We start from the raw sequence: 26,883 nt of genomic DNA on the forward strand, positions 1-26,883 counted from the left end.
CGAATACAATTCAAAGGGTGAGATAATTCATTGAAAGGTATGAAAAGGATTTCAGTGACAGAGATTTCAGAAGATTCAGACCAAGAACAACTAGAAACAGCAACAAGAAAAAGAAGAGAAATCTACTGGACTGGATGATAAGGATTGTTAATAATCGGGAACCCAAATATAGATTACACTCCAGGTTTACTGGATCATAATCTGAGAAAGTCCTTGGTAAACGTTCTGCTTAAACGCAATATCTCGAGAAACCCACATAAGATTTGAAAATGGTGGGGAATACAAGTAAACCTTATATGAGAGGATACTTTATAAAATATAATTGTGAGCTTAAGAAAAAGAGAGAAGAGAAAATGCAAAATATTTTAGAGGAAATTTAAAGAAAAGAGAAAGAACTGGAAAAAAATCCAAGAGCCAAAACTGTTTCATAAAAAACTACAAATTTTACAACAGGTATTTGTGTTAAGGGTACAAATAGTAAGAGTCTGACTATTACTGAGTCAACTTTCCCCAATTCACCATCTAGTCCCTTGGTGAAGTCTCTCACTCGTGCTTTCACAACTTATGAGGACGGTATTTGAATGAATGACCATCTCAGTCTAGGCCAAAAGATGGTCCCTCACTTTGAGAAGACTGGCTTGACCCCATGGTTCCACCCCACAGTAACCTCAAGGCTAGACTATGTAATGCACTGTATTTTGGTCTTGCAACGCCAGGTGGTGCAGAATGGTGTGGCTCAGTTATTATCGGATGGAGCATGCATGTTACCTCCATTCTTCAGTCACTTGACTAGCTGCGCATCAGTTATCAGGCTCCATTTGAAGTATTGACTACCACATACAAAACCCTTCATGGTCTTGGAACGTCATATTTATAAGATCTCCTCTCTCCCTGTACTCTTTATATATTTATTAGATTTATACCCTGCCCTTCCTAACCGAAGTCAGGTGAGGGCAGTTTACAGACAAGGCTAAAAGCTAAATACAGAACGATGCTAATAATACAAGGAGCAGTAAAGTAATTTAAAATTTAACATCCACAGATGGCTAATATTTAAATGAACAAAGACCCCCAAGCCTGCAAAATCATATCATCCTCCCTCCTAACATAGTTCAGTTACCAAAAATTGTTGGGGTGAAAAGGAGGGGAAGAGCACACAATTTAAGAAGCATGTGTTGGAAATTGGGAGGCCAGCAAGATGAACAATAGGACAATGGGTAGCCTCAATCAAAAGCCCAGTGGAACATCTCTGTTTTACAGGCCCTCTGGAACGGATTAAGGTCCTCCAGAGCCCTGGTGTCCTCTGACAGTGAATGTACTAGCTGAGAAAGTCAGGAAGGCGCCTACTGTCCTGGCTTTCCACAGATTTTGCGAAACTCAGTTATTCAAGATGGTGTTTCTATGCAGGCAATAAGGTAGCACTGTACTAAACAATTCACAAAATTACTTGGTTAAATTATTAAGGAGTCTAGTCTATACTAGTATGTATATTTTGCTGTTAAGTAGGTCCCTAATGTGTAATTTTTGCATCATTTAATGTGTTAATAGTTTTGCTTCAGTTCTGTTTTTAGATTTCTGGTTGGTTCTACAATCCTAATCCTGTTGCATTGTTTATTGAGTGTCCCGTCCTGTTGATTATATTGACTCTGTGAAATCTGCCTTGAATCTAAGTGAGAAAGATGGACTGTAAATAATGTAAATAAATAAATAAGATGAGTAACTGAGATCAGATCTGCTTTCACAGGAACAGTCACAGGTGATAAAATAGTCCATGCTGGAAAATGTAGCCCACTAACGTCTCATAAAAGCTATGAATTTATATTTTTCTCCTTGTTTGAAGGAAATAATTTCCTGGCCCTTGTAGTTGCAATCTTGTTTATACATTTTTAAGAAGAGAACCTGACTGGTGAAAATAAGTAAAAATACAGCTGGATTACATTTCCCCATTTGTGGGTAACAGTTGCAAAATGTTTACTGAAAACATGTTTTAAAAATTAAGTCCATCCTACATTGCGTGCAGGTTGCTTACTATCTGCCAAGGACCAAACTGCTTGTGATCAGCTGGTGAATTCTACAGCACAAATGACCCAGCCTGAAGTTAATGGCTGGAATAGTTTGATCTTGTAATCAGTGCCCATCCTGGCTTTGGTGCAGTGGGGAGACACACTGTAAAACCTGCTTTAAAAGCAGAACTGAGGTTGGAATCCTTAGGTAATAGAGGATGGTCAGTTGGGGAGCACGGCAAGTAAAAGCTAGTGATGCAGGTTATTCTTCTCAGCTGTCCAACAATACCTTGCTATAGAGCAGGAGCAGCAGTTACCAGAGGCAAGCAAACTAGCCATGGTGAGGTAGACCCCCCAATTTACCCAGCTTGAAGGCATGGATAAGAACTCACACACTCAATTAGTGGCTAAAGTGGGATTAGTATCCTCTGAGCTGAGATAACTCAGGCACAGTGACTGTTTTAAAGAAAATTGTATTAATTACCAGCATCTGAAATATGCGACTCAACCCATTCATTTGGGTTCCTGACATAGTCCTTTATGACTTTCAGTACTGAACATATTACACTCCAGTGACCTAATCTAATCCCCTGCGTAGGAGGATATGGTACGCATGAAGTTCATTAGCTTATTTGCTAATGTAAGATTTGAGTTTCTTTGAAGCTTTCCACTTTGTTCTTATTTTTATGACTGCATATTTTTAATAAAAATATCCACAGATTAAATGTGAGCTGTTTTGATTCAGAGCTATCTAGCTTGCAAGTGTTAGAAGAAAAAGGGAAATATTTCAAGAAGCATAATGTTTCTTTTTTCAGCATTCAGGCAGAGAATTGTATTTTTGAGGGATAAACAGTCTATTTGTAATTATTTATAATTATTAAATTATTGCCTTTATCATAACTACATAACCATATTCCTAATTATAATAGCTCTATTAGCATAATCAATGAAATTTTTCAAGCATTTAGTGTCAGTATTCTTCAAGGTCCTAACCTAGAACTTCTGATGGATTCACCCATGCAAGCACTGTGGTTGTATTTTTTAAAGATTTCTTTGAAAGCATATAACTAATTTGTTAAATCATTTATTCCTTTTATTGCTACTTTTTACACGTTTCTCCTTAAAGCATATTGTATTCTTTGATTTCTATGTTTTCTTTGATTTGTTTTCAACATAATGAAATCTTTTCACAAATTGTTTCTTCATCATACCACCTTTGGTTTTTATTCCCTTGCTTGCCCAAGCAACTTCCAGTCTGTTTCCAAACAGATCTATTTCTCTGGTTTTAAAATCTGTCATATTACTGAGTTCTTTGATGGGGTCATATTACTGAGTTCTGCTATTGCTCTTATTTGTAGTATGTAATTTTTACAATTCATATATTTTCTCATTTATTTACTTACATAGCACAGTTGTGAAATATGTTAAAATTAAGATGGTTTTGCCTGAGATAACTTCATATTTTCAAACCCTACATTATACCGGCCCCTTTCTTTTTTTTAAGATTCTCCACCACCACCACACCTTTTCTACCTTTCTGCTTTTCATCACTATCATGTTCTGTTGACACAGAATGTTATGTATTTACTGCATTTATTTTATTACATAGGTGCCATGGACAGGGTATCAGAGTAGGTTTGCTGTTGATCCTCGTCTCATTACCCACCAAGCAGCTGTGGCATACAATGTGAATTTATTACAAGCACATGGACGTGGATCTCCTATCCCTTATGGTCTTGGACATCATTCACCTGTTAGCTTAGGGCAGCAGCAACTTCAACATTCAGATAAAGAGCAGCTTGAACAAAATCGGAACAGTAAGTTTTTATATCTTTTGTTTTTGAATATTCTGAATGAGAATTCTTGTAGTTTTTTGTTCAGGTATACTTTGTTCTCAAAATGTTGAGGTAACTATGGAAGTTGTCTTGCTGTTAAATCAGCCATCCTAAGAAAATGGTAATATTTATTTGAAGACTGGCATTTGGGTAGGAAATGAGAGTAGTGACTGCTAACTCTTGAGTGAGTAAAGGGCTTAGGAAGCTGAGAACAAATTAACACAGTTGGTGAGACTAGAAAACTTTAATCTGTTTGATCCAGCAGCTCAGATGATTGTAGAAGTCAGAAGTTACCCATCTTCTTAAGTTCTCTGCTTGTTATATTTGGTTAACTTCTTTCTCCTTCTGAACTGCAGCCTTTTGGAGCTGTGCACTATCAATCTGCATTTGTTTGCTGGGGCTGGAGGTGGACTACAGCTTGTTGCAACTTGTTTTTGTTATGTATGAAATATATTTTTTCAGTTCCTTGTAATGCATTGAAAAAACAATTAACATAGGTGTGCAACATGGAAAAGTACAGCATCTGTTGTAACTGCTGGTGTAAGTGGAATTTTCTGGATTGAAAGTATGTTAAGACCTGGTAATTGGTAATCTTAAAAAACTTTTAAAATTTAAGAAAAATAATAACTGATACTTGAAGATATGAATGTCAGTCCTTCAAGCATGCATTGCTGTGGCTCATCTGAGGGTTTCCAATTGTTGTTTGTGGAGTAGTTTATACCCACAGTTCTTTATGCTTTAGTGCAGACCGTTGCATCTGTCTATACATACTTTGGCAGTTCTCTGCCAGAGTAATAAAACTTGTCTTAGCTATAGACATTATCTCTCTTCAGAGCCTGAATCTCATTTGTGTATATCTAGGTTGCGTGCCAATAAAGGTATCTGTATATATAGGATTTAAAAATATCAGCACACCATGATATGAGAAGACTTCCCTCCCCTTTTTTTAAAGCACAAGGACTGGATTAAAGGTTGTACACGCCAATAGAACAAATCAGTTTCCTAATCTCCAGTCAGATTTGTTCTGTGTGCCCTTACTAGTACTTCCTGTAGTGAGAAATTGCCAAAAATGTTATTTCCTTGGAGTGCAAACATATTCTTCTGCTTCATTATTTGTGGAGGTAATGAGCTGGAAAGGAGTTGAACTAATTTCTTTTCCTTTTTTTGCCATCAAGTCTCAGTTGACTTATGGTGACCCTGTAGGGATTTCAGGACAAGAGACATTCAGAGACAGTTTGCCTTTGCCTGCCTGTGTGCAGTGACCCTGATTTTCCCTAGTGGTCTCCCAACCAAATATCGACTAAGGCAAACTCTGCTTAGCTTCTGTGATCTAACAAGTTGGCAAGCATGGGCTATATAGGTTAGAGAACTAATATAGTACAATACAAAAATATAGATCCTGCAAATTGTGTGTGCTCGCGGTGACATAGGAAAGTATTTAGTTTGTACCACCAGTGATTAGAAACAGCTGTCCTTTTGTCATGTGTAGTCCTCCTAGTATCAGCACAATGCAGTGCAAATCTTCAGTTGTATGAAAGGAATCAAATCCCCCTTCCCCCTGTGCTACCCCAGGGAAAGAAATTCACTGGTTTACATATTTGGCAGAAGAGCAAATGCAGTGACATACACACTAGACTTATCTTTGTTGAATCATAATTAGTTCATTATCACTATGGAATTGCAAAATGGATATCATTAGTTGGAGTGGATAAAGTTTAAAAAATTCAAAAACTTCAAGTGGTGACCATGACGAAAGCTTCCAGGAGTTCTGGTGAGCACATAGAGAGTTCTGCATGTGCAGGGACTGCACAGCACTCTTCTGTGAATTAGAAAATATGCAACATCAATAGGGATTCTCATTTTGCATGCAAAATATGCCCTGATTTTGGAAGAGAATGCAGCAGCTACAGCATATGTAGATATTCTTTTGTTCATCAAAGCCTAATGTGTACACTAGGGCACTGCAGATATGCTGAATTCTGAAAAATATATATAAAGTAACCATTTTTGAAATAAAAATGACATGTAGAGCTTGATAATCTCATTGCCTTTTCTTAAGCAGCTCATGAAACAATGAGTATAGAACTCTGTAATATTATTAGCGTAAAATCTATTTAAGAACAAGGCAGCCTTTAATGCTGAAGGACTGAGCACTGTATCAAAATTGAAATTGATCTAGTTCCATTTGTGCTATAGGGACTAGGGGTGTGCAACATTTTTCAGATTTGGATTTATTGGACCTGAATATTTTCGGAAAAAACAAAAAAGATGAATACTTATACAGCCACTCAAGATGCCCTCTTGTCCTTCAAGGAGAAAACACTGTAACAAATCTATAGTTAAATGTATTGTCAAAGGGTTTCACGGCCAGGCTCAGGGAGGCTTACAAAAATTAATACAACAGAGAAACCATTTCCCCCAACATTTTTTAAAAAAATCTGATGGCCCAAGCTGAAAAGCTGCAAAAACCCAAAAAGTTTTTTTGCCTTTTTGCCTTCATCTGGGTAGCTGGGGGTGAGGAGTTGATTGGGGGAAAAGGCGAATAAAGCTTTTTTGGCTTTAGTTTTGGCTTGGCTTATCCATATGCACAGCCCTAGTTAGGATGCCTTTCCTTAGAGCTGTGCAGTGCAAGAATCTGCCTCATTAACTGTCTGAAAGGCAGAGTTATCCATGTGTTGAGAGCTCAGGGTGCCAAGGTGCACATCGGAGGTATTTCTCAGTATCATAGACATATGAGCTGTCATAAAGCTATGCCAGATGATGCTGTTATTCGGAAGTTAATTGGACACTAACTAGTTCATGGATATAGTCATGAGAAGAACCCTTTTTAAATTCATGAAAGCTAGAATAATTTCAGGAGCAAATATGATATGCCATCCTTAATTTCTGCCATAGTAATAGAAGCAGTAGAAAAGAGCAGAATATCACTGAAAAATACATTCCGATCAGGTAATTCAATCTTCTGAACTTTTAATAATGTGACTGAAAAGAACAAAATAAATATTGTGACATTCATTTAACACAACCTTGTTCTGTATCTCTAAAAGTTGCTTCAAACTTGATAGTTGAAGCTTGACCATGTATGCCAAATGCCTGTAAAACACACTCTCAGGTACCCTATATGGCCTCAGGCCTGGGTATCTGAGAGAGTGCATCTGCTCATATTACTGCCCTGACTCCGAAGTCAGAGGGGGAGACCTGCCTGGCTGTCCCACTTTCCTTTGGAAGTGAGGGGGGTGGGGGCAGCCCTGAGGGCCTTCTCTAGATTGGTCCCTAAACTGTAGAATGTCCTCCTTCCAGAGGTTTGCCAGGCACCTACTCTCTTGGAGTTTTGGTGCCTGACAAAGACTATCCTCTTCACTTGGGAGTATGGATGATTCCCACAACTGGGAGGGGGCCCCAAAGTGTCCATCCACCCCTCCCTTTTTGTAGGTGGGCAGGGTTTGTTTGTTTGATATTTTAGGTTGTTTTGGGTTTTTTAGAGTGGGGTTTTATTGTGATTTTACCATTCTTAGATGAGATTTTGTATGGTTTTTATGGTAACCCATGCTGAGACTGTGATAAAGGGCAGGAAATAAATGTAAACAAATAAGTAAATAAAAAATTAAGAACCGTCTAACTTATTTTCATACAACTAGATTTACATCACAATCATTAAGAGATCTGCTCAGAATCCTCCTGAAGTACATTTTGTTGATTATCATGGACCCTCCAGTGGTTTTCAGTACATGGTACATGGTATCTTTATGGAGAGGCTGACTGAGTTCAGAGTAGGGACACTGTGTTTTGGTGGTCCCATTATTTAGTTGTCCAATACTGGAAGGTAGCCATTGAAAACTGCAGTTTTGCTGGGAAGGATCATTGCGGATTTATAGTGAGGCACTGAATGGTTAAGCTGGAATGTTAAGCAGCTATTATTTTAAAAGACGCTGTTCAGATTTTTCTAAATATGATCACATGAGCACTTGTATGTGTGCGTAAAGTACTCTCCAGTCACAGCCAACGTATGGCGACCCCAGCAAGGGGCTTTCAAGGCAACTGGTTAAGCCGAGGTGCTTTGCCATTGCCTTCGTCTAGACTGCTGAGTCTTCGTTGGTGGTCTCCCTTCCAAATATTTCCAAGATCTGCTGAAATCAGGCTATACCATGCCTCCTTCCCTCCCTACATGAGCACTTACACATGGAAAAACTCGGTGAGGCTTAGTTATGGATTTAAATATTTTGAAGCTGAATTTGTGAATTTTAGGAATTATAGATACATCCAGAAAATTTCCACTTACTATTTCTATTTGGAGACAATCATAGGGTGGCTTTATAAAAATCTGCCGCAGGCAAAGAATATTTTTGGAAGTAACCCATAGTGGCAGTGTTGGAGATCCCCTTAGTACATGAACTATGGAAAAAGCCAAGCAGTTACCCATGTTTAATTCCAGTATATAATGATGACAGACCAATACAGTGACATTCCAGCTGCCTATTACATGCATGTAGAAATTAAAGGTATTAAAGTTAACATTGTTTTAACTAATCCTGCGACTGCAGCTGAGTTGATTGAAAGATCTCACCTTCATAATTACATAGCAGTTATTTATTAGCATAAACTTCTGATTCCTGCAAATTTAATACAGATTCAGGAAAGACAGTGTTCCCATTCACCAGGTGCTGAATGTTTTTTTTATTTGTTGTGCATATTAACATTCAAAGATGGTTCCATCCCTTTGAACCAAGGAAAATGAAACTCTGGTTGTGCTTTGAGTTATGAGTAAGACAAAAAAACTGCACTAGTATGAGTTTCTTAAATTGAGTTTCCATCGCTACTTATCTCTTCACCTCTTTTTCTTGTAAGATTTTTAAAGATGCCTTTATCAATGAACAAGCAGCAGTGTTCTTGCTATCTCTCTGGCAGGCAATAAAAATGTTAGGGAAAATGAAACATTTAAACATTTTATCTTCCTTGCTGATTAGGACTAACAATTGGATGGGTGACTAGGAGGATAAAGTTCTACAGCCCTAGTTGCCTCAGAAGCCTTTGGAGTTGGGCAAGTCTTGTGATTTGCTTTCACAAGATGTTTGGGTTGTCTGGGTGGTATAACCTGGTGACCCAGGGGGAATCTTTGCCTTGGGACCTCCAATGCCTCTGAGAAGCCATTCAAAGAAAACCTCTGCTGACATGCCTTTGAAATGTAAGAGTGGCCAAAGAGTGGTCAATTAAACATCTGCAGAGTTCTTGGGTCATTCTCAACCATTCATATATTTTTGTCCTATAATTGTCTGGAACCTGATCCCTTTTTTCTGCGTACGCACAACATGAGGCTTCAGAGTTCAAGTATGATATGTTTCATACTGGCAGATAGCCCCTAGGTTTTCTCAACCTCAAACTTCTTTTCTCTTGTGTAGCTGTTTTATGACTCAAGTAGTATTCTGAAATGCTGAAGACTGTAGATATTTGCCCAGTTGACTGGCAAAGCTGTTAAGTTCTAATCAACAAAAGACACCTTCTTATATTAATAGTTAAGTAATTATACACCATAAAGATGTCTTGGCTCATTTGTCTTTAAAAATGTTCTGTGATTAAACTATGGTTTCATACAACAAAGACCTATTCTGCTGGAATCAGGAAAAATACAAACAACTTATAACAGCAAAATTTGAATACAGACATGTGAATACTGTTATCAAAACAGTAATCAGTAATCAGAAACCGAAAGAATAAATATAAAATAAAATAAATAAAGCCACCAATCCAAAGATAAAAATGCAATTGCTGCTTTTTGACTAATACAAAACATCGATTTACAAATACCTTGTGGTGGCCTCTATTCATTTTTATTTGTCCATCACCCTAAAGCCTTTATGGGGGTTTTCCTTAATATATGTCACTGTAAAAGTGAATCAACATGCTACTTTCATTTCTGTACTGTCTTTTAAACGTGCCTTGTTTTGAAAAATATGGGTAAAGATCATCTGTGTGGAATTATTTGCTAAAATATGCAATGGAAATACATTTAACTATTGTTGCGGTTACTGCTACCAATGTGGTGTAACGTTTGTGAACAATGGACTCTGATCTGGAGAACCAGGTTTGATTCTCCACTTATGCACATGAAGCTTGCTAGGTGATCTTGAGCTAGTCACAGTTCTCACAGAACTCTCTCAGCCCCACCTACCTCACAAGGTGTCTGTTATAGGGAGAGTAGGGGAAGGAGTTTGTAAGCCGCTTTGAGACTCTTCACAGCTGAGAAAAGCGGGGTATAGATCCAAACACCTCTTCTTCTCTCCTACATTATAGGGCCCTTTAAAATCTCACCGTTAGGCTACAGTGTTTAAATAACAACAGTGTAGGAATCATCATCTTTTTATTATCTATTGAAAGCATTGAGATCTTACAGTATCCAATTTCATAGAGTATTGTTTTCTGTGAAGACAGGGTGAGAATTATGTGTCTTTTTTTCAGTAAGTGTAGAAACAAAATTCCTTTCTCAGCAATAGGAATAACTTTTCATTTATTTATTTATTGCATCTTTTCTTCATGGTCTCAGCAGGCAGGACTAAAATGGGTGAAAATGCTACATATGACCAACAGCAACTGCAGATTATTTATTTAAAGGCTCATAATTGAGGCTGTGTATTCATTTAACCTGGTTTGTGAGAATGTGTATGCTCTTTATGTTCACTGGAAATAAAGATACTATTAATAAAACTTTCAGGTAAAAATGAACCTAGTACTGGACCTGAAATCAATAGAATTCGGACTCCTGAGAAAAAGTCCATGGAATCCAAGCAGGTATATATTTTCTTTATTGTTCCTATGACAGCCTCACTTGTGACACAGTGATCTCTCCAAACAAAGTCTACACAAACAAGAGGGAGATAATTTCAGATTAATTAAAAAGCAAAGGTGGTAAACTACAAGAGATAACAAGTTAACAATGAAAATTTAGTGCATGTGTAAAGATAATCCAAGATTGCAAAGAATTCAAAAATCTAAAACCAAATAATTAACAAAACAAAATTCAAATTCTACTACTCAGTGACTGTAAAAATGCTGAGCCTGCTGTCGATATACGTCATTTGTGACACAATCCTAATCATTGCCCCTTCCCCTCAGTGGTCTTTGAAGGGCAAAACTGTGCTTAGGTTACTTCTGTTAATCCAGTTCACGCATAGTTACTGGACTGAGATACATGAGGACAATATGATTTACCTTGTGTTACAAAATAACATACTTATGGTAATAGAGGTTACACAAGCTTAAAATGCTTCAGCGTTTGTGTGTGTGTGTGTGTGTGTGTGTGTGTCGTATTTCTATTGACTTTATGTGAGCCAAGTTAGGAGCAAGGACTGAGTCATCAAACAGAGATTTAGATAGTCCAAAGCAAGTTGTTTAAGCCTTGCAAATAAATAATAGCATTTCATCAAAAATGTATGTCTATCTAGAAATAAAAGTAAAGTGTTTCTCACTAGATGATTGTAATCAACTTCATTGAATTAAATATGATTAGAACATAGGTGGTAATTAATTTCTTCCATAATAGTAGTCTCTATTAAAGATTTTTGTGAAAAGCAGCTCTTACCATGACATTTTAAAAAGGAGATATATAAAGAAGCAACTGCCTGTGAACTTTATAACTTGTGTCCACCACAATAGCTGTGAAAACATTTCTTTTTGCTTTGAAAAAAGTGCAGATTCACAAAAATAGCATCAAGTTACATAAATGATTCAAGGAGAAGTGTCAGTGAAATGTGTTTCAGTTACGTAAATAAAAGAAAGAATGTATTGAAGGCATCCACTATTTTTTCCTGTTATGACCTTATTCTTGCCACATTCTTTCACTATTTCATTCTTGCTTCAGTGTTAAAGCAGTTTGTTCAGAACACACATAGCTTACAGGGGTTTTGTTGTCTTTTGCTTTCTTAACTGATTTTTAATTCAAGCAATTTGTGTAATTTTTTTCTAGGGTGACTTAGAAGTGAGTTCCCAAAATAGAAGCCCGGAGTCGCGCTCCAGTACTGCTTATCCTAATTCTAAGTTTCACCGCAAAGATAATCTTAACCTCAGACAGCTGAATCTTCACCTCACCCCTCCCCATGCTCAGTATGCTGCTCCCAATCGCCATTTCCAACACCTGTCCCAGATTCCAAGGCAGCCATACCCTATGCAGCAGCAGCAGCAGCAGCAGCAAAACCTCTTAAGTCAACAACAAAACCATTTGCCTGAACAGCAAAACCAAATGCATCCACAGCAAAGCCAGATAGGGCAACAGCATAATCATTTAAATCAGCAGCCACCACAGCCACCATCACAGCTTTCCCCTGTCTACCAACCAGGCCCCAACCAGTCACTTTTTAAAAACCCAGTTCCACACAGACCTCATTCCCCTGGCGTCGATGCTGTGATGTCAGAACAGCATCCCCCATCCCTGTTACAAGAAGTCACTAACCCTCTAAGACCCATTGCACATCACAACCCAGTGATTCCATCCCATTTGAACCAGTTCATTGAAGAGAATCCTCCAGGAATGCCTATAGGGGAACCATTAGGTAGGTATGATGGCTACATTCCACAGACAAGTATCATGGCAAATATTTTAAAGTGAGGAGAGTGCTTGGATAAAATAAATATCTTAGCTTTGTGTTAGATTGTAAATGTCAAGACACTGATTTTTTTACAGTATTGTGGTATGTCCTTTGAGCATTGAAAAGAGAGAGGGAAATCATTTGCATAAGGAATCATATTATAGTGTTTGCTGTACTGGTACTGATATTCATGGTACTATTTGTTTCTAGTATGCTAGACACTCTGATGCAAAGCCATGAGAAGCAGGTCACTGCTGGATATTGCAAATGCCCTTCATGCCCCCTTAGCATTATTCATAGAACTATAGAGATAGATGATAAATGTAAAGGTCCATCTAGTATGCTGCTTTCAGTTTGCAAGCATTCTTTAAAGAGTAACCAGTACCGAAACTATGAGAAACTACCATAAAATACAGAGTTGCTCATTTCACCAAATGTAGTACGTATTGGTAATGCTACCTTTCAAACTGTTTACAAGCAAGGATTGAGAATGTAGCTTTTGGGTGTTCTGCATGGCCCTGTGGTCGTTAAAAATAGCATCATATAAAAGTATTTCTATGCCAAGGACAAAATTAGTCACAGAAAAGTTTAACGTTGTTTATGGAGTTGTATATTATGAAATGCTGATTTCTGGAACAGCTGCCTTAAGTACCAAAACTGGATTAACTCTCCCTCCTGCAAAATCTTTTACAGATCATATTCATGGAAATTTAGCTTTGGAAACTTTAAGGCAACAGCAAGCAAGACTACAACAGTGGAATGAGCATAATGCCTATGTTAGTCAAGGCAGTATTTCTTATTCTCATCATCACCACCCTCACTTAGCTCACCTTTCTCAGCAACCAGTGGGATTACATCAACAGCCAATTAGGGCAAACTGGAAATTTGCCAACAATGTAGAAGATGAAACTGAGGCAACATATTCAAGGTACTTTTTAACTGAATTCTCTAAGCACAGTATCTACTTAGAGATATGATCCACGCCACTTTCACTATAATATCATATAGACCAGTGGTTCTCAACCTTCCTAATGCCGCGACCCTTTAATAGAGTTCCTCATGTTATGGTGACCCCCAACCCTAACCTTTATCCATTTTACAGATGGAGAACACTGATGCAGAGAGTCTTAGGCAACCCCTGTGAAAGGGTTGTTTGACCCCCAAAGGGGTTGCGACCCACAGGTTGAGAACTGCTGATATAGATGGAAGAGTCCAAAAGACCTCTGGCTTGCTACAAGTTTCTGAAATCCTCCTTCTGGGAGTGTTATTTGTGGGGCCATTTGAGATGTCCAGCTTAAATTGAGGACTATAAACTGGAACCTTAAGATATTTGGGAAAACGTGACTTATTCCAGAGGTCTTTTGGGACCTCTGCTCTGATGTTGCCATCAACCCCCTGTAGGGCCTAATATATATTTGCTGATTAGTCTGACGGAAAAAAAACACCCCAAACCCAGATTAATTAGCAATCAAATGGGAAAGGGGATGGAGGCCGTTCATCAATTCATCATTTTCTATCTCAGCACCTCAAATGATCGCATTAGTAGTAATGGACATTTTTCTGTATTGTTTGGTTCTGCAGTAATAACATTTCAAAGTGTAGCTGACATATAATTTCTGCGAATTGTACGTTCTTGGATAAGACTGACATGTAATGGAATTTTTTGTCTTTTAAACACTGTATGCAATAAAAGCCCTACGAAGAACGTAGTGGATTGTCAACTTGATTTGACAGTGAATTAGAATTAGAGATCTCCACTGTAATTTATTTTTATTAATAACATTTTTATCCCAGTACTTAGGACAGGTAAGAATAAGCATCAGGCATATGTGTTGACAATCTGCAGATGTGCATTGCAGCTCAACTTCAGCAGCAGGAAGTAAAAGAAGGGACACGAAGGGGAAATAATAGTTACGTTTTAGTTTAAAGAGGAGTATTTTCTCAGTGATTGGGAAACTCTGTATTTGAGTTTCTTCGCTTAATTTCATTTTTCTTTTATGATGGCATGATTGATCCATGTCCTAATCCACCAAAATGTTTGAAAACCCAAAGGTTGACATTTTGGTTTCTCTAAAATTAGATCAAGTAATTCTTCATAAGAAAAATGATCAAGTGAAAAGGGCAAAATTACAACTTGGAAAATGCAGACGGGACTTACTGGGGGCACTATTTGCAAGATGAAGTGCAGCCGATAGCTGCATGGTGACCTCAGAGCAGGGTCAGGCAGCCGGTGCTCACACAGCCTACCACGTCAGGCTAGTGATGAACAGACGGGGCAAGGCTGCAGAGCCCTGCAGTGCTCTAAAAGTGTGGCTGCATGTGGATTTGGCCGCATTTCTCTTGGAAGATGGCAGCTTGCTCTCTTCCTGCTCCCATCATTCCCATTACTCTCTCCAGCAGGGACCAAGTGCTTGTGTGGTGACCTTTGAGGCCCATTGTAGTGGCCTCCCTTTGTCCTTGTGGGTTTCTGAGGCTGGAATTGAGCAGGGCTGCCTAGGCATCCTTCTCTTTGGAAATTAACACCCAGTTACAGCATCTTCAAAAATGACCTGAACTAGAATGTTTTGAACTAATATAATTTTCACATGGAAGTGCTTTCAAAGAAATAACTTCCCTGATGAGAATGCGAGTTGCAAGGAACTGTATATTTGAATTGTCTTAGCATTGTTGCCCTTTTCCACCCTCACCCCCCCCCCCAAATGAATGGTTGGAGAAGATTAGAGAATTGTATGTATTAGACTTACTCCTTTGCCAAAGGTCCCAGATATAATACCATTAGAAATATATTGAAATATGTTGTTGAGATGCAATCTGTTTACTGAGTTATGTGTATTGGTTTAAATAACTTTTAAAAACAAAGTGGCATGGCATAAAACATACTGTCAAACCATTTAAAACTTAATATTTATTGGATAATCTTGCATGTGTTTGTGCCTGTGTGTATCTGTTTGTTGCTGTTTCAGTAAAAAAAAATAAACTACACCTACCATTACTTGGGCAGGGGAAAGGTCATATTTTAGGATTGCAGTGAATGTTCTGATGTTTTCTTTTTCAAGAGTTCTTTCATCTGCCCCTACCCCAAATAGTCTTTTAGCAGCATTGTGGTAGTTTAGACTGCAGTTCAAGGAATCTGCTATTGAGAATTGCAAAATGTATCTGGTCTATGTGAAGAGTAGGTTCATACACCTGAATCAAGAGGTACATTTCTTGAACCTGACTGTCTGGGAGTTTGAATTGGATGAAATGTTACCAACATGATTGTTCTATGTCTCACCTGGGCAATATCTCTTAATAACATAGGTTCCAGGATTTGCTCCGAGAACTATCACACCGTGATCAAAATGAAAGCAGGGACCTAGTTGAAATGCCACCACCTCAGTCAAGACTTTTGCAATACAGACAAGTGCAGCCCAGAAGCCCACCAGCACTCCCTTCTCCTTCGTGCAGCTCAAATCATACTGGCCACTTTGCCAACTTCTCTGAGAACAGAGACATTGAACTCTCCAACAACCCAGCGTTTCAGCAGCATTTGCCTCAGATGTACAATCCTCCTTTCTCAATGCCATCTGAACACATAACCCCACCTCCCCTGAAATATCTGCAGCCTGATGGATCATGGACCTATGCTAATGTCCCCCAGAGTCATCTAATGGGTCAAGGCTTTCATTATGGTATACCTCCATTACTTCACAGATCACAACAGAACCCTTTTATACAAATACAGAATCATCAGCACACAGTTGGTCAGGAACCATTTCACCCCCTCACTTCTCGAGCAGTGTCGGCTTCTTCACTGCACAGCTTAGAAGAGGTATGTAGTTTGCAGTATTTATAAACTTGTTTGGGTTATGTTTGTTAGGGGTGAGCAGGTAAGTATAAACATGCTGATTTGGAATAATGGCATATATATACTGAAAAATAGAGCTGATCACCACTTTAGATAGTGTCCTGTATTGGGTCCAGTGTTGCTAATTTTATATCATCTTCTATCTCTTTAATCTTTGAAAAGTGCTATTAAATGATGTAGTAGTGATTATTTTCAGAGTGCAGAAACTACCTTCTTGGGATTATTTTATGTCTTTTAATCATGCTAACTTTGGACTTGAGCCTCTGGGAGAAGGGGTGCTATAGTACCTTATATACTCATGTATAAGTCGAATTTTTCAGCACATTTTTAATGCTGAAAAAGCTCCCCTCGACTTATATGCGGGTCATTAAATTTTTTTGTGTGTTTTTACTTTGCCGGCCAGCAGGGGGCGCAGTTTTTATGGTAGCAGCACCAAAATTTCAGGGTACCCTCAGAAGACACTCCTGATGATACCAGCCAAGTTTGATAATGTTTGGTTCAGGCAGTCCAAAGTTATGGACCCCCAAATGAGGTGCCCCCATTCCCCATTGTTTTCAATGGGAGCTATTAGTAGATGGGGCTACCCTTTTGAGGGTCCATAACTTTGGACCCTCTGAACCAAACTTCACCAAACCTGGTTGGTCTCATCAGAAGAGTCTCCTTATGATACCAGCCAGGTTTGGTGAAGTTTGGGTCAGGGGATCCAAAGTTATTGACCCCCAAAGGGGATGCCCCATCCCCCATTGTTTACAATGGAAGCTAATAGTAGATTTTCCATTTCTGATAATATCCCTCTTAAAATCTAAGTTGGGTTACATTTGGACATACAGATGATGATGAGGAATCCAGTTTTGGAGGATTTTAACTCTTGTGTTTTAGCTTGGTTGCTGGTTGAGCTAAGGTTTTTGTACTTTTAAAGTTATTGTTGATACCATATTGTTCTTGTTGACCCTCTTTTCCACTTACAGAGCCAGTTTACTGTTTTTCTTTGAAATAAATATTCAAAAACATTTAACCTACTGATGCCTCAATTGATGTAATTTTATTGGCATCTATTTTTATTTTTGAAATTTACCAGCAGCTGCTGCATTTCCCACCCTCGACTTATACGTGAGTCAATAAGTTTTCCCAGTTTTTTGTGGTAAAATTCGGTGCCTCGACTTATATGCGGGTCGACTTATACGCGAGTATATACGGTAATTAGAAAAACAGTTTAACTTAAGTACTGTTAGGATAAGAGACTTCACAGTGGATCACTTTCTTCAAAAACAAGAGATGACTCTATAATAATGAGTCCCTTGGATGTCCCATATGTTAGATTTGAATATCAAGGTTAAGTTCAGAGGTATACTTGATAACCTGAAACTCAACATCACCTGGAAGATCTCTCCCAAGCTCAAGCTGATGATGTCCTCGAAGCAAACAAAATATTTTTGCTCGGGGTAGTTCAGGATGATTAGGTAAAGAGAACATTTTATTTTCTACACTTGTTTTCCATAGTTTCCTTCCCCATGTGTCTTCTTCTGCTCATAGGCTTTTGTAGGTAATGCCAGAAAAGTGAAACAAAATCCAGATATTTTGAGTGTTTTAACCAAGTGGTTGCAGAACAGCATTAGCAGCTGTTTTCCTCTCTTCTTATGGTTCTTTGAATGTGCTTATTTTATTATTAATAATACCGATTGTCGCTCATCTAGAACAGCTGCAGCTAGTCTTTAGGGTTCTGCAAACCCAGGTAAATGCTCTGGTTTTCTGAAAAATCTGGTCTGTTAAAAGTGGTCGGTGACATAAGAACAATATTTGCATTGCAAAAAAAAAAGACTTCAGGCAGCATTTGGGGTTACTGAAGCAGACTAAAATGGCACCTGACATCACAACCGGAAGAGTATGGCATGGAAGGAGAGTTCAGCCTGCAGAGGGGAGGGCTGTTTCCAGTCTCCTGAAAGTCTTCACAGCTTCTGTTGTTGTTGTTGTTATTGTTATTGCTACCTTAAAGGTTGTTGTGCTCATCATTTGGCAGTTCAGCATTAATTGGTAATTCAAACACAATTCTCCAAAGCAAGAAAATCAATCTCCCTTTGAAACAAAATTGACAGGAACAAATGTTTAACACATTTTTTTCCACATGATAAAGATGCAGATATGCGAGTTGCTTGCTTTTTCTCTGAACATCAAAATATTAGATAATTTTAGGAAATTCTTGTTGCAAGATTAGTTGCTTCAAAATTAGGGGGTAATTATATTTGATTACCTTTTATTTTCTGAATAGCTTTTTCAATACTGAAAATCTAAAACAAATGTACTACTGAAAAGGGGAACTTAATAAGTTCAAAAGAACAGAGTTGCTCATGAAATCAGACAGCAATGATCTGGTTAGCTTAATAGCAAGTTTGTTTCCAGTTAGGTGTGGTGCATTGGGAAAGGGTAGGATTCAGAGATTCTCTTCCATTAAATAAGCAGTGGAGGAAGATTCACATTGTAGAAGGGCATCTTTGAAACTAGTCTGGAAAACTGGGTGTAGTTTAACCATAGCATAGCCCGTAAATGTATACTATTATTGTAAAATGTTGCAGGGAGAGGAATTAATTATTTCAATGAAGTGTTGGGAACACTTCTTAATTTGCGCATAGACATGGGCTGTCTCGGAAGGATGAAAGGCTTGAGTTTGAATTGAAATGTTGTAAAGGAAGAAGGCTTGTGCCTTATATTATTAAACTCTTCAACAAAAGACATTTGATAAAGTAAAATTATACCCATTTTTGATAAGTATACTCTAATTAACACTTGAGTGTAAAGATTAATCTTTTGGCAGTATAGTCCTGTACAAATATATGCTTATGAGAATCCTCTGTTACATTGAAATCATTTTGCTTGGCACAAAATGAAACTTTTTAGCTGATGGCTTTTAGGCATATTTAATCTTGTTCAATGTGATTAATGTGCAAATCACGTACAGTTTGCAAAGCAAAGAATTTTTGAAGTTTACATTTGCACATTGCAGGTTTTAATTGTGACACCCTTGGTTTTACTTCATCTTTACAGCTTTAGTGCAATCCTGGAAGGAGGCAAAACCCCTCAGGAGGTGACATGATCCTGGTGCCAACATGAATGATACTTGTACCAGCATAAGGGGCATTACGCTAGAGCAGAATTGCTTACCCTAGTGTTGGGGATTGCACGTCAGCATGACGTTCAGGCTCCAGTGCTGTCTTGGCACCAGACCACCTCAGGTGCAGGAGCCCATGCTGGTGCCAAAGGGGAAATTTTGGGGCTGGGGCTGGCTTTCATTGGATTTCTCAGTTCCTGTAGCCCAGGAATACCCTCATTTGCTGGCACAAAAAGTGAGGGGCAGCCCATGGAGCTGCATAGAGCAACGTGAGCCAGCATGGTTTAGTGGTGAAGAGAAACATTCCCTACTCCTCCACATGAGCAGCAGACTCTAATCTGGTGAATTGGATTTATGTCCCTACTGTTCCACATGGTCTGCTGGGTGGCCTTGGGCTAGTCACAGTTCTCTGTATACTTTCAGCCCCACTCACCTCACAAGGTGTCTGTTGTGGGCAGAGGAGAGGAAGGAGTTCGTAAGTTACTTTAAGACCCCTTATAGGAGAGAAAGGCAGAGTGTCAGTCCAGATTGTTGTTCTTCTCTTGTCCATGGGGATTAGAGTAGTGTCCCTATCGACTTTCCATCTGTGGTACACCAAGCCTCTTTGGAGGCCTCACCACTGCCCTGTCCCCAGCTGTGCAGCAACTAACTCTTCAAGATTTCACTATCAATAAGTTACAGTTCACTAGATTCCCATGAAATCAAGCATAGGTGTTGCAAGGATAGGGGGTGCAAGCCCCAGGCACAACTACAGAAGATCACGTGGAGGGCACATTTGGCTACCCCCTCCTCCCCCAGCCTTGGCCTTCCACCTCCTCTGGTTTTTGATGCTGTGGCCTCCAGCCAGCTGACTCTGCCACTGCCAGCCAGCCATGGCCTCACCTCCCACGTCCCCTCAGTGTCTCCTGCCTTGCCTCAAAGAGATCCTCTTCTCCTTCTTTCCCTCACCAGCTCCTCCTTGCTACAGCCAGGCACCCCTCCACGGCACTGTGCCCTGGGGGCCACTTTCCACTCTTCTTCTCCAGCACTCTTGCTGGGGGATTGCCAAGGGTCCCCAGTAGGTGCACACTCCCTGTTGCCTTCCCCTTTGCTTGGGCAGGCAGCAAAGGAGCAATGTTGCTGCAAGCTGAGTTTAATCTTGCAAATTCGTTTGCCATTGCTTTAAATGCCTGGCAAAAGGGCCTGTAGGAAAGCTCAAACCGACCAAGAATGCTCTGCAATGGGAGGAGGCATCTCTGTGCAGACTGAGTTTAGCCTTGCAGGCTCCTTTGCCATTTGCTTTAAATGCGTGGCAAAGCGGCCTGCAGGAAAGCTCAGCTTGGCAGAGATCACTTTGCTGGGGAGGGGGCAGAGAGAACGTACAGGAAGATTACAGCTCACACTGATCTCCACAAACCACACAATGAAAACATGAATTCAATTATTTGGCCACTGTCACGGTGCAAAAACAGGGATTCATGTCCTAGATCCTCATGTATTCAAACTATTTTTGCACAAACCCTAATCAAAAGTTACAGTGGAGGCATCTCCGTGCAGACTGAGTTGTCTTGCAGGTTCCTTTGATGTGGCTTTAAAAGCTCAGGAAAGCTCAACCTGACCAAGATCATGTCTGGCCTCCCTCAGCCTTGCCGGCTTTGCTGCCTGAGACATCATCCTTCCTTTTCACTGCTGGTCTCTATGGGCACTTCTTATTGGGGCCTGTACCCTCTGCTTTATGCGCTGCAGCTTCTTTCACCTTCTCCAGGTGTCTTCTCTCCTGCATATGCGTGGATGAAAGGAAGAGCTTCCTTCCTTCCTTCCTTCCTTCCTTCCTTCCTTCCTTCCTTCCTTCCTTCCTTCCTTCCTTCCTTCCTTCCTTCCTTCCTTCCTTCCGTCCGTCCGTCCGTCCGTCCGTCCGTCCGTCCGTCCGTCCGTCCGTCCGTCCGTCCGTCCGTCCGTCCGTCCGTCCGTCCGTCCTTCCTTCCTTCCTTCCTTCCTTCCTTCCTTCCTTCCTTCCTTCCTTCCTTCCTTCCTTCCTTCCTTCCTTCCTTCCTTCCTTCCTTCCTTCCTTCCTTCCTTCCTTCCTTCCTTCCTTCCTTCCTTCCTTCCTTCCTTCCTTCCTTCCTTCCTTCCTTCCTTCCTTCCAGTTAACACAACTAGGGGGGCTTGGCACCCACCCAGACTCCACTGCCCCCACTGGGGCAGGGGGCACAATTTCAGTGCTTGCCCTGGGCTCCATTTTCTGTAGCCATGTCTCTGAAATCAAGCCATCCCTTGGAAGAAGGAAGGATTAAAATGCATTAGATACATGGAATAAACATTAAAAAATGCAAAAGAAGGCAAAAAACATTTGGCTTTCCAAATGTTACTACCTAGTAGACACTTTAAACATATGCCCTTTATTAAACCTGAAAAGCAAAGCCAAGGATGCAAAATCATATTGTGTTTTAGTTTTAACAGCTGTGAACACCAACATACGATCTTATTTTGTAAAATACAAATTACCTACTTTTTCAGCACATTTTTTGTGTGCTGAAAAAAGCCCCCCTCGACTTATATGGAAGTGAACAGGTGGTGAGCGGGTGGAGGGAATGGGTGGCGAGCGAAAAAAGGCTGGGAGCTGAGGGTGTTTTTCTGCACCTGCTCCCTGCTATGTGGACACAAAGGCAGCTCCCAGGTAAGCCTTGGGCTGTTGCTTTGCTGACTACAGGTGGCCAGTAGCTTCATTCACAGTGAATATTCAGTGAATAGGTGTGAACATTAAATATTAAATGTATATGTTACAGAATTTTTGTTCAGGCCAGGAAGCTCCATGAATGCTAGGGAGCCATACTTATTGGGAAATCCGCACAATTGGAGCCCATGGTGGCAGGAATCCCACACACACAGGGTGCCCTGGGGTGCAGCCACTGCCAGCACCTTTCTCGGCCCCCACCCAGTATTTTTGGAAAGCAGGTGGGACTTCTGTCCAGCTGAGCTTGCAGACCTGCAAAAAAGACTTGCTTTGGGGCAGCAGCTGCCATCACCAAACAAGCATCTTCACTGTGTAATGGTAAGCTATCTGTGTTGAAGGAGAACCTGTAGGGACTTTTTAAAAGGGGGATCTTGTTGAGCATCTTCCCTATGAAACTCTGAAGAGATACTGTCTGTGAGAGTTATATATTCCACTTCAGAACTATGGGTCCATAGTCTAGGGATGCTCTTGGATCCAGATGTAGTGTTGCATAACAGGTGCCAGCTTTGGCTAAGACAGCTCTGACCTATCCTTTGCTGAAAGATCCGGCCACTGTGCTGCATGCTCTGGTTGCATCTAAATTAGATCACTGCAGTATTCTCTATGTGAGACTATCCTTGAAGTTTGGAAACTTCAGTTGGTACAGAATGCTGCAGCCAGTATGTTGAGTGAAGTAGGTGGTAGAAACCATATTGCTCCAGTCTTGGCCCATATAAACTGACTCCCAGTCTGTTTCTGGACTCAAGTCATATAAGGTGCTGACCTTATATGGTTTGGAACCAACATATCTGCCTGCTCTATTATGAGCTTATCTGACCACCATAGTCATCTTTAAAGTCCGTACTTCAGGTGCTCCTACCTTCTGAGAGGTGGATGGAAACCAGGGAGAGGACCTTCTCTGTAGTGGCACTGAAACTCTGGAATTTTCCCCCAGGGAGATTTAGCTATCCCTTTATCATCCACTGGAGGAGGGCAATACTTTGGTGTTTGGTGTTCCCATAATGATTACTGCTTCCTGCCCAGTGATTTAATTGTTATGGTTTATGTTTTTGTTTGTGAATTTATCTCTGCTTTTTGAATTTATCTCACATCAATTTTTTTAAAGTATGAGCTAAAGCTAGGATTTTTTATCTTTCTGCTCCAACCGGCAATAATCTAGGAGAGAAATTTAAGGCATGATGACTTTTGACGTCAACTGTCTTCACCTAAGGGCACTATGTCATTGTCATTATTTTTAATACAACCATTTCTAAAATTGGCTGAATTAAGCAAGACAGGAGCCAGAATTACATTGTCGTTCACAGAGTCTTCATCACAAGTTCACTTTGAGCCGTGCAAGAGTAGTAAACATTGACCTTCAAAGGTACGTTAGCTACATCTGCAACCGAAGGGCTACAAGAAGTTAAAGGGCTCAGCCAGTAGGGTGACACTTCTGAATAAGGAAAAGAAAAGGAGAATTTCCAACTTACAAATCATATTAGTAAAAAAAGTAAATATTTCCAGTGAAAGTGATGACTTGAATTTAAATGTTGACAATTGACTGCGATATTTGCCGCAAATGTGTACTAGTACGTTAAAGATTCCCTTTTTCTTTCTGTTTTCCGTTTTCCATAGTATGAACCAAGAGGACCAGGCAGGCCATTGTACCAAAGAAGAATTTCATCTAGTTCAACCCAGGCTTGTTCTGAAGATTTAAACACGCCTCAAGACAGTCTTGGACAGTGTAAAGAACTTCAGGACCATAGTAACCCATCCTCTTTCAATTATTCATCCCCTGAATTGTGGGTAAACTCCACCTCATCAACCCCATACCAAAACATTCCATGCAATGGCTCCAGTAGAACAGTCCCGCCCAGAGAACTGTTAGGTAAGCTCTTCTTTTCACTTATCATTCGAGCCAATGCACTTTATTGCATTTCTTTCCCTTTCTTCCTCTACACCTTAACTTGTCTTTTGTACCAATGTCATGTTTCAAAAATATTGTTGCATTATTCTTTCTAGGAAAAGATAACTTGCCACCAGTACATTGTTGTGTATGTTATTGGATTAAATGAAGATAGTGAAATAAAATTCACTGGCTGGTACGATGGCTGTTTTCAGTCACTGGAAGGATATTTCTGTCACTGGAGTGATGATGGAGGTTTCCACCAGTAACCCCTTCCTATTGCAGATCCCCACTTTTTGCCCAGTGCTGGGCCTTGTAGTCTCCTGAACCCTGGACACTATTCCAGGAGGGTTGTCAACTGATCCAAAGAAAAATGTGTAGTTCCTTTAATAGAATCTTAATGGAATGGAACACTCTGTGGGATATGATCCCCCTCCCCAATAACTGGGTAGATACGCTGGTAGAATATTGGCATAGCCATCTTTCTGAAACCATTGCTTTGCCCAGAACCCTCTTTGCTCCCATATCTTCTTAGCTCCTTGGATAACGCTTGGGATAATGAAGCAGGAGCTTAGATGACTAGAGAGAGTCTGGTGGTGTACTCATGGCGAAGCTTCAAGAGCATCCTGTATAACTCTTATGAAATCCTGTGGGCTGGCAATGAAGACGGTTAAGAAGAAATTTTTAGCAGCCTCCATTGTATTCATAGCACAATTATTTAAGATAATTCAGTTGCTTACATCTTTTTTGTGGGACCTCAAAATTTTAGGGATTCTAGTGATTTGGCCATTAGCTGTGAGGCATTTATGAGCTATTTTGTGTATGAAGCCTTATCACTCCACCAACCCTCCCTGCTAATATTGAAACAATGAGTGAACTGGAGGCTCCTTGGCTGTCCTCAGGTCCATTGTTGGACCATTTCAGTCAGCTCTCCCAAACTGATGTGGACAGAATTCTTGCTGCTGTGAAGCCTACCTCTTGCCCCCTAGATCCACGCCCATCATGGCTAGTTGGCCAGCTGTGATGGAGTGCAAGGCTCTCTGGCAGAAAATTATGTCTTCCTGAGTTTAGGGGTCAATCCAGAGAGGATGAAGGAGGAAGTGGTGCATCTGCTTTTTGGATTTTTGAGATCTGACCAGCTTCCAACCACTATCAAAGCTTTCATTCCTGGGTAAAGTAGTTCAGAAAATGGTGGCAGAACAGCTCCAGGATAATGTATCAGCTCTAGGCCTATTCCAGTCCAGCTTCCAGCCCAGTCATGGGGCAGAGACTGTTCCCTCCAATTTTTCCCTACCACTGAGCGGAACTTCCCAACTACTGAGTGGAACTTTGATATTTTGAGGAAAAATATTTTAAATTCAAAACTACTGTGTGACATTCAACCTTGCATGCAGCTTACCCAGCACATATTTACAATGTAAAAAGCACTTTTCTATTGAGTTACTAGTGCCCGGCCATCATCTGAATTAGATATATAAATAACTGAGCTTTTAAGGTACATCTCTCCATTTGGTGGTGGGGGAGAAAAGTGCCCTCAAGTCACAGCTGGTTTTCAGGTCAAGAGATGTTCAGAGGTAGTTTGCCATTGCTTGCCTCTTCATAGCAACTCTCAACTTCCACCAGCCCTTATCCAAATAATAACCAGGGCAGACCCTGCCTAGCTTCCGAGCCTGAGCCATCTAGGTCCGGACCACTCATATGTGGAAAAGGCATAAAATAAAGACCATCTCTAAAGGAGACATCTCTGCTCTAAGGAATCTTTTCAATTATTGATCATTTCCCTATCATAATTCTTCTCCCCGCTTCCCCCCAAAAGAAACCAGTTCTCATAATTCATTCCTATTATTGAAAAAGAAAAGCATATGAAGCTAAGAATGTGTGCAAGGGAGGAACTTTATTTTGTGCTCTTGCGATCCAGTAAGATTGCTAATAATGTTATGATGTCCTTGGAAAGACAGGATCTGCAATTCTGGGAAGTGAAGGAAAAATGGAGAATGAAAAAAAAAGATGCAGATAGATGTAGAGAAAAATGAAAGGAAAGAAAGGGAACAGAGAAAGATGAAGAGAGAAAAGCGAGAAAGATGAAAGGAAGAAAAAAGGAAAGATGAAAAGAAGGAAGGAAGGAGAGATCAGTGAAGAGAATGGAAAAAAGAGAGATTAAAAGAGTGGACCTATTGAGATAGAAATTGGGGAGGTTTGAATGCTCTTTCTTTCCCCTGTAAACATCTGCCCAGGTAAAAGTTAATGCTAGTGAATGGGAGCTCAAGGAAGCAAATGAGGCAACTCTCAAGAGATTCTTTCTTAGTTCTTGCCCCTTCCATTTCTTGGCAGAAAGACAGTCTCATTGAAATAGTACAGAACAGCTGCTGCTTTCCTCTTGGGGAGAGATGCCATTTGGATAACTGCGCAGGAAACACTTCCCAGCAAGATGTGCTCACTAACCCAAAAAGAGTTCAGTCACAAGGTGAATGAACATCCAGATTTGCCTGGGCAGAAAGAGAAGGAAAGTAAATACCTCCTTATGGGTGCCTTCAACATGCAGGCTTTGGGGAGTTGTAGTTCTTTGTGATTGGAGGAAAATGAAAGTTTAATAAGACATTTTGATATGGTAAGGAAGCAGGAGTACCATTTTAGGGGGAAAAAGCATTCTGAACATTTCTTCCAATCCCAGCTGCGCTGAGAATTGTCACCACAAGGTCTTGAAAGGAAGAATGTGGATGCTTCTGGATTGTTTTTTTTTTCAATTCAGTGGGGAGAAGGAATCAGACCTTTTCCATGCCCAAGCAGGACTACAGATGGGCTCTCAGCCTGCCTTCTTGCCCCTCCACCTGCCTTTTCAGGTGGCAGAAACAAGCGAAGGCCAACCAGCTGGCAGCAGTTCCATGCGGGCAGTCCCGATGCCGCTGCTGCCCACGGGGGCG

General features: G+C 40.2%; 1 protein-coding gene across 3 annotated transcripts in view; it reads left to right on the forward strand.

The window, feature by feature from the left end:
- HELZ (helicase with zinc finger) overlaps window positions 1–26,883 on the forward strand; it is a 185,544-nt gene that overhangs the window by 152,238 nt on the left and 6,423 nt on the right. For all 3 annotated transcript variants that reach the window (XM_048488065.1, XM_048488066.1, XM_048488067.1), the window contains 6 exons: window positions 3,613–3,820; window positions 10,545–10,621; window positions 11,796–12,378; window positions 13,108–13,342; window positions 15,715–16,225; window positions 23,692–23,944. In XM_048488065.1, the coding sequence (XP_048344022.1) occupies window positions 3,613–3,820; window positions 10,545–10,621; window positions 11,796–12,378; window positions 13,108–13,342; window positions 15,715–16,225; window positions 23,692–23,944 (1,867 nt within the window). The remainder of the gene's footprint in view (window positions 1–3,612; window positions 3,821–10,544; window positions 10,622–11,795; window positions 12,379–13,107; window positions 13,343–15,714; window positions 16,226–23,691; window positions 23,945–26,883) is intronic.

Source organism: Sphaerodactylus townsendi, linkage group LG03, assembly GCF_021028975.2.
Source record: "Sphaerodactylus townsendi isolate TG3544 linkage group LG03, MPM_Stown_v2.3, whole genome shotgun sequence".
NCBI classification, from domain to species: Eukaryota; Metazoa; Chordata; class Lepidosauria; order Squamata; family Sphaerodactylidae; genus Sphaerodactylus; species Sphaerodactylus townsendi.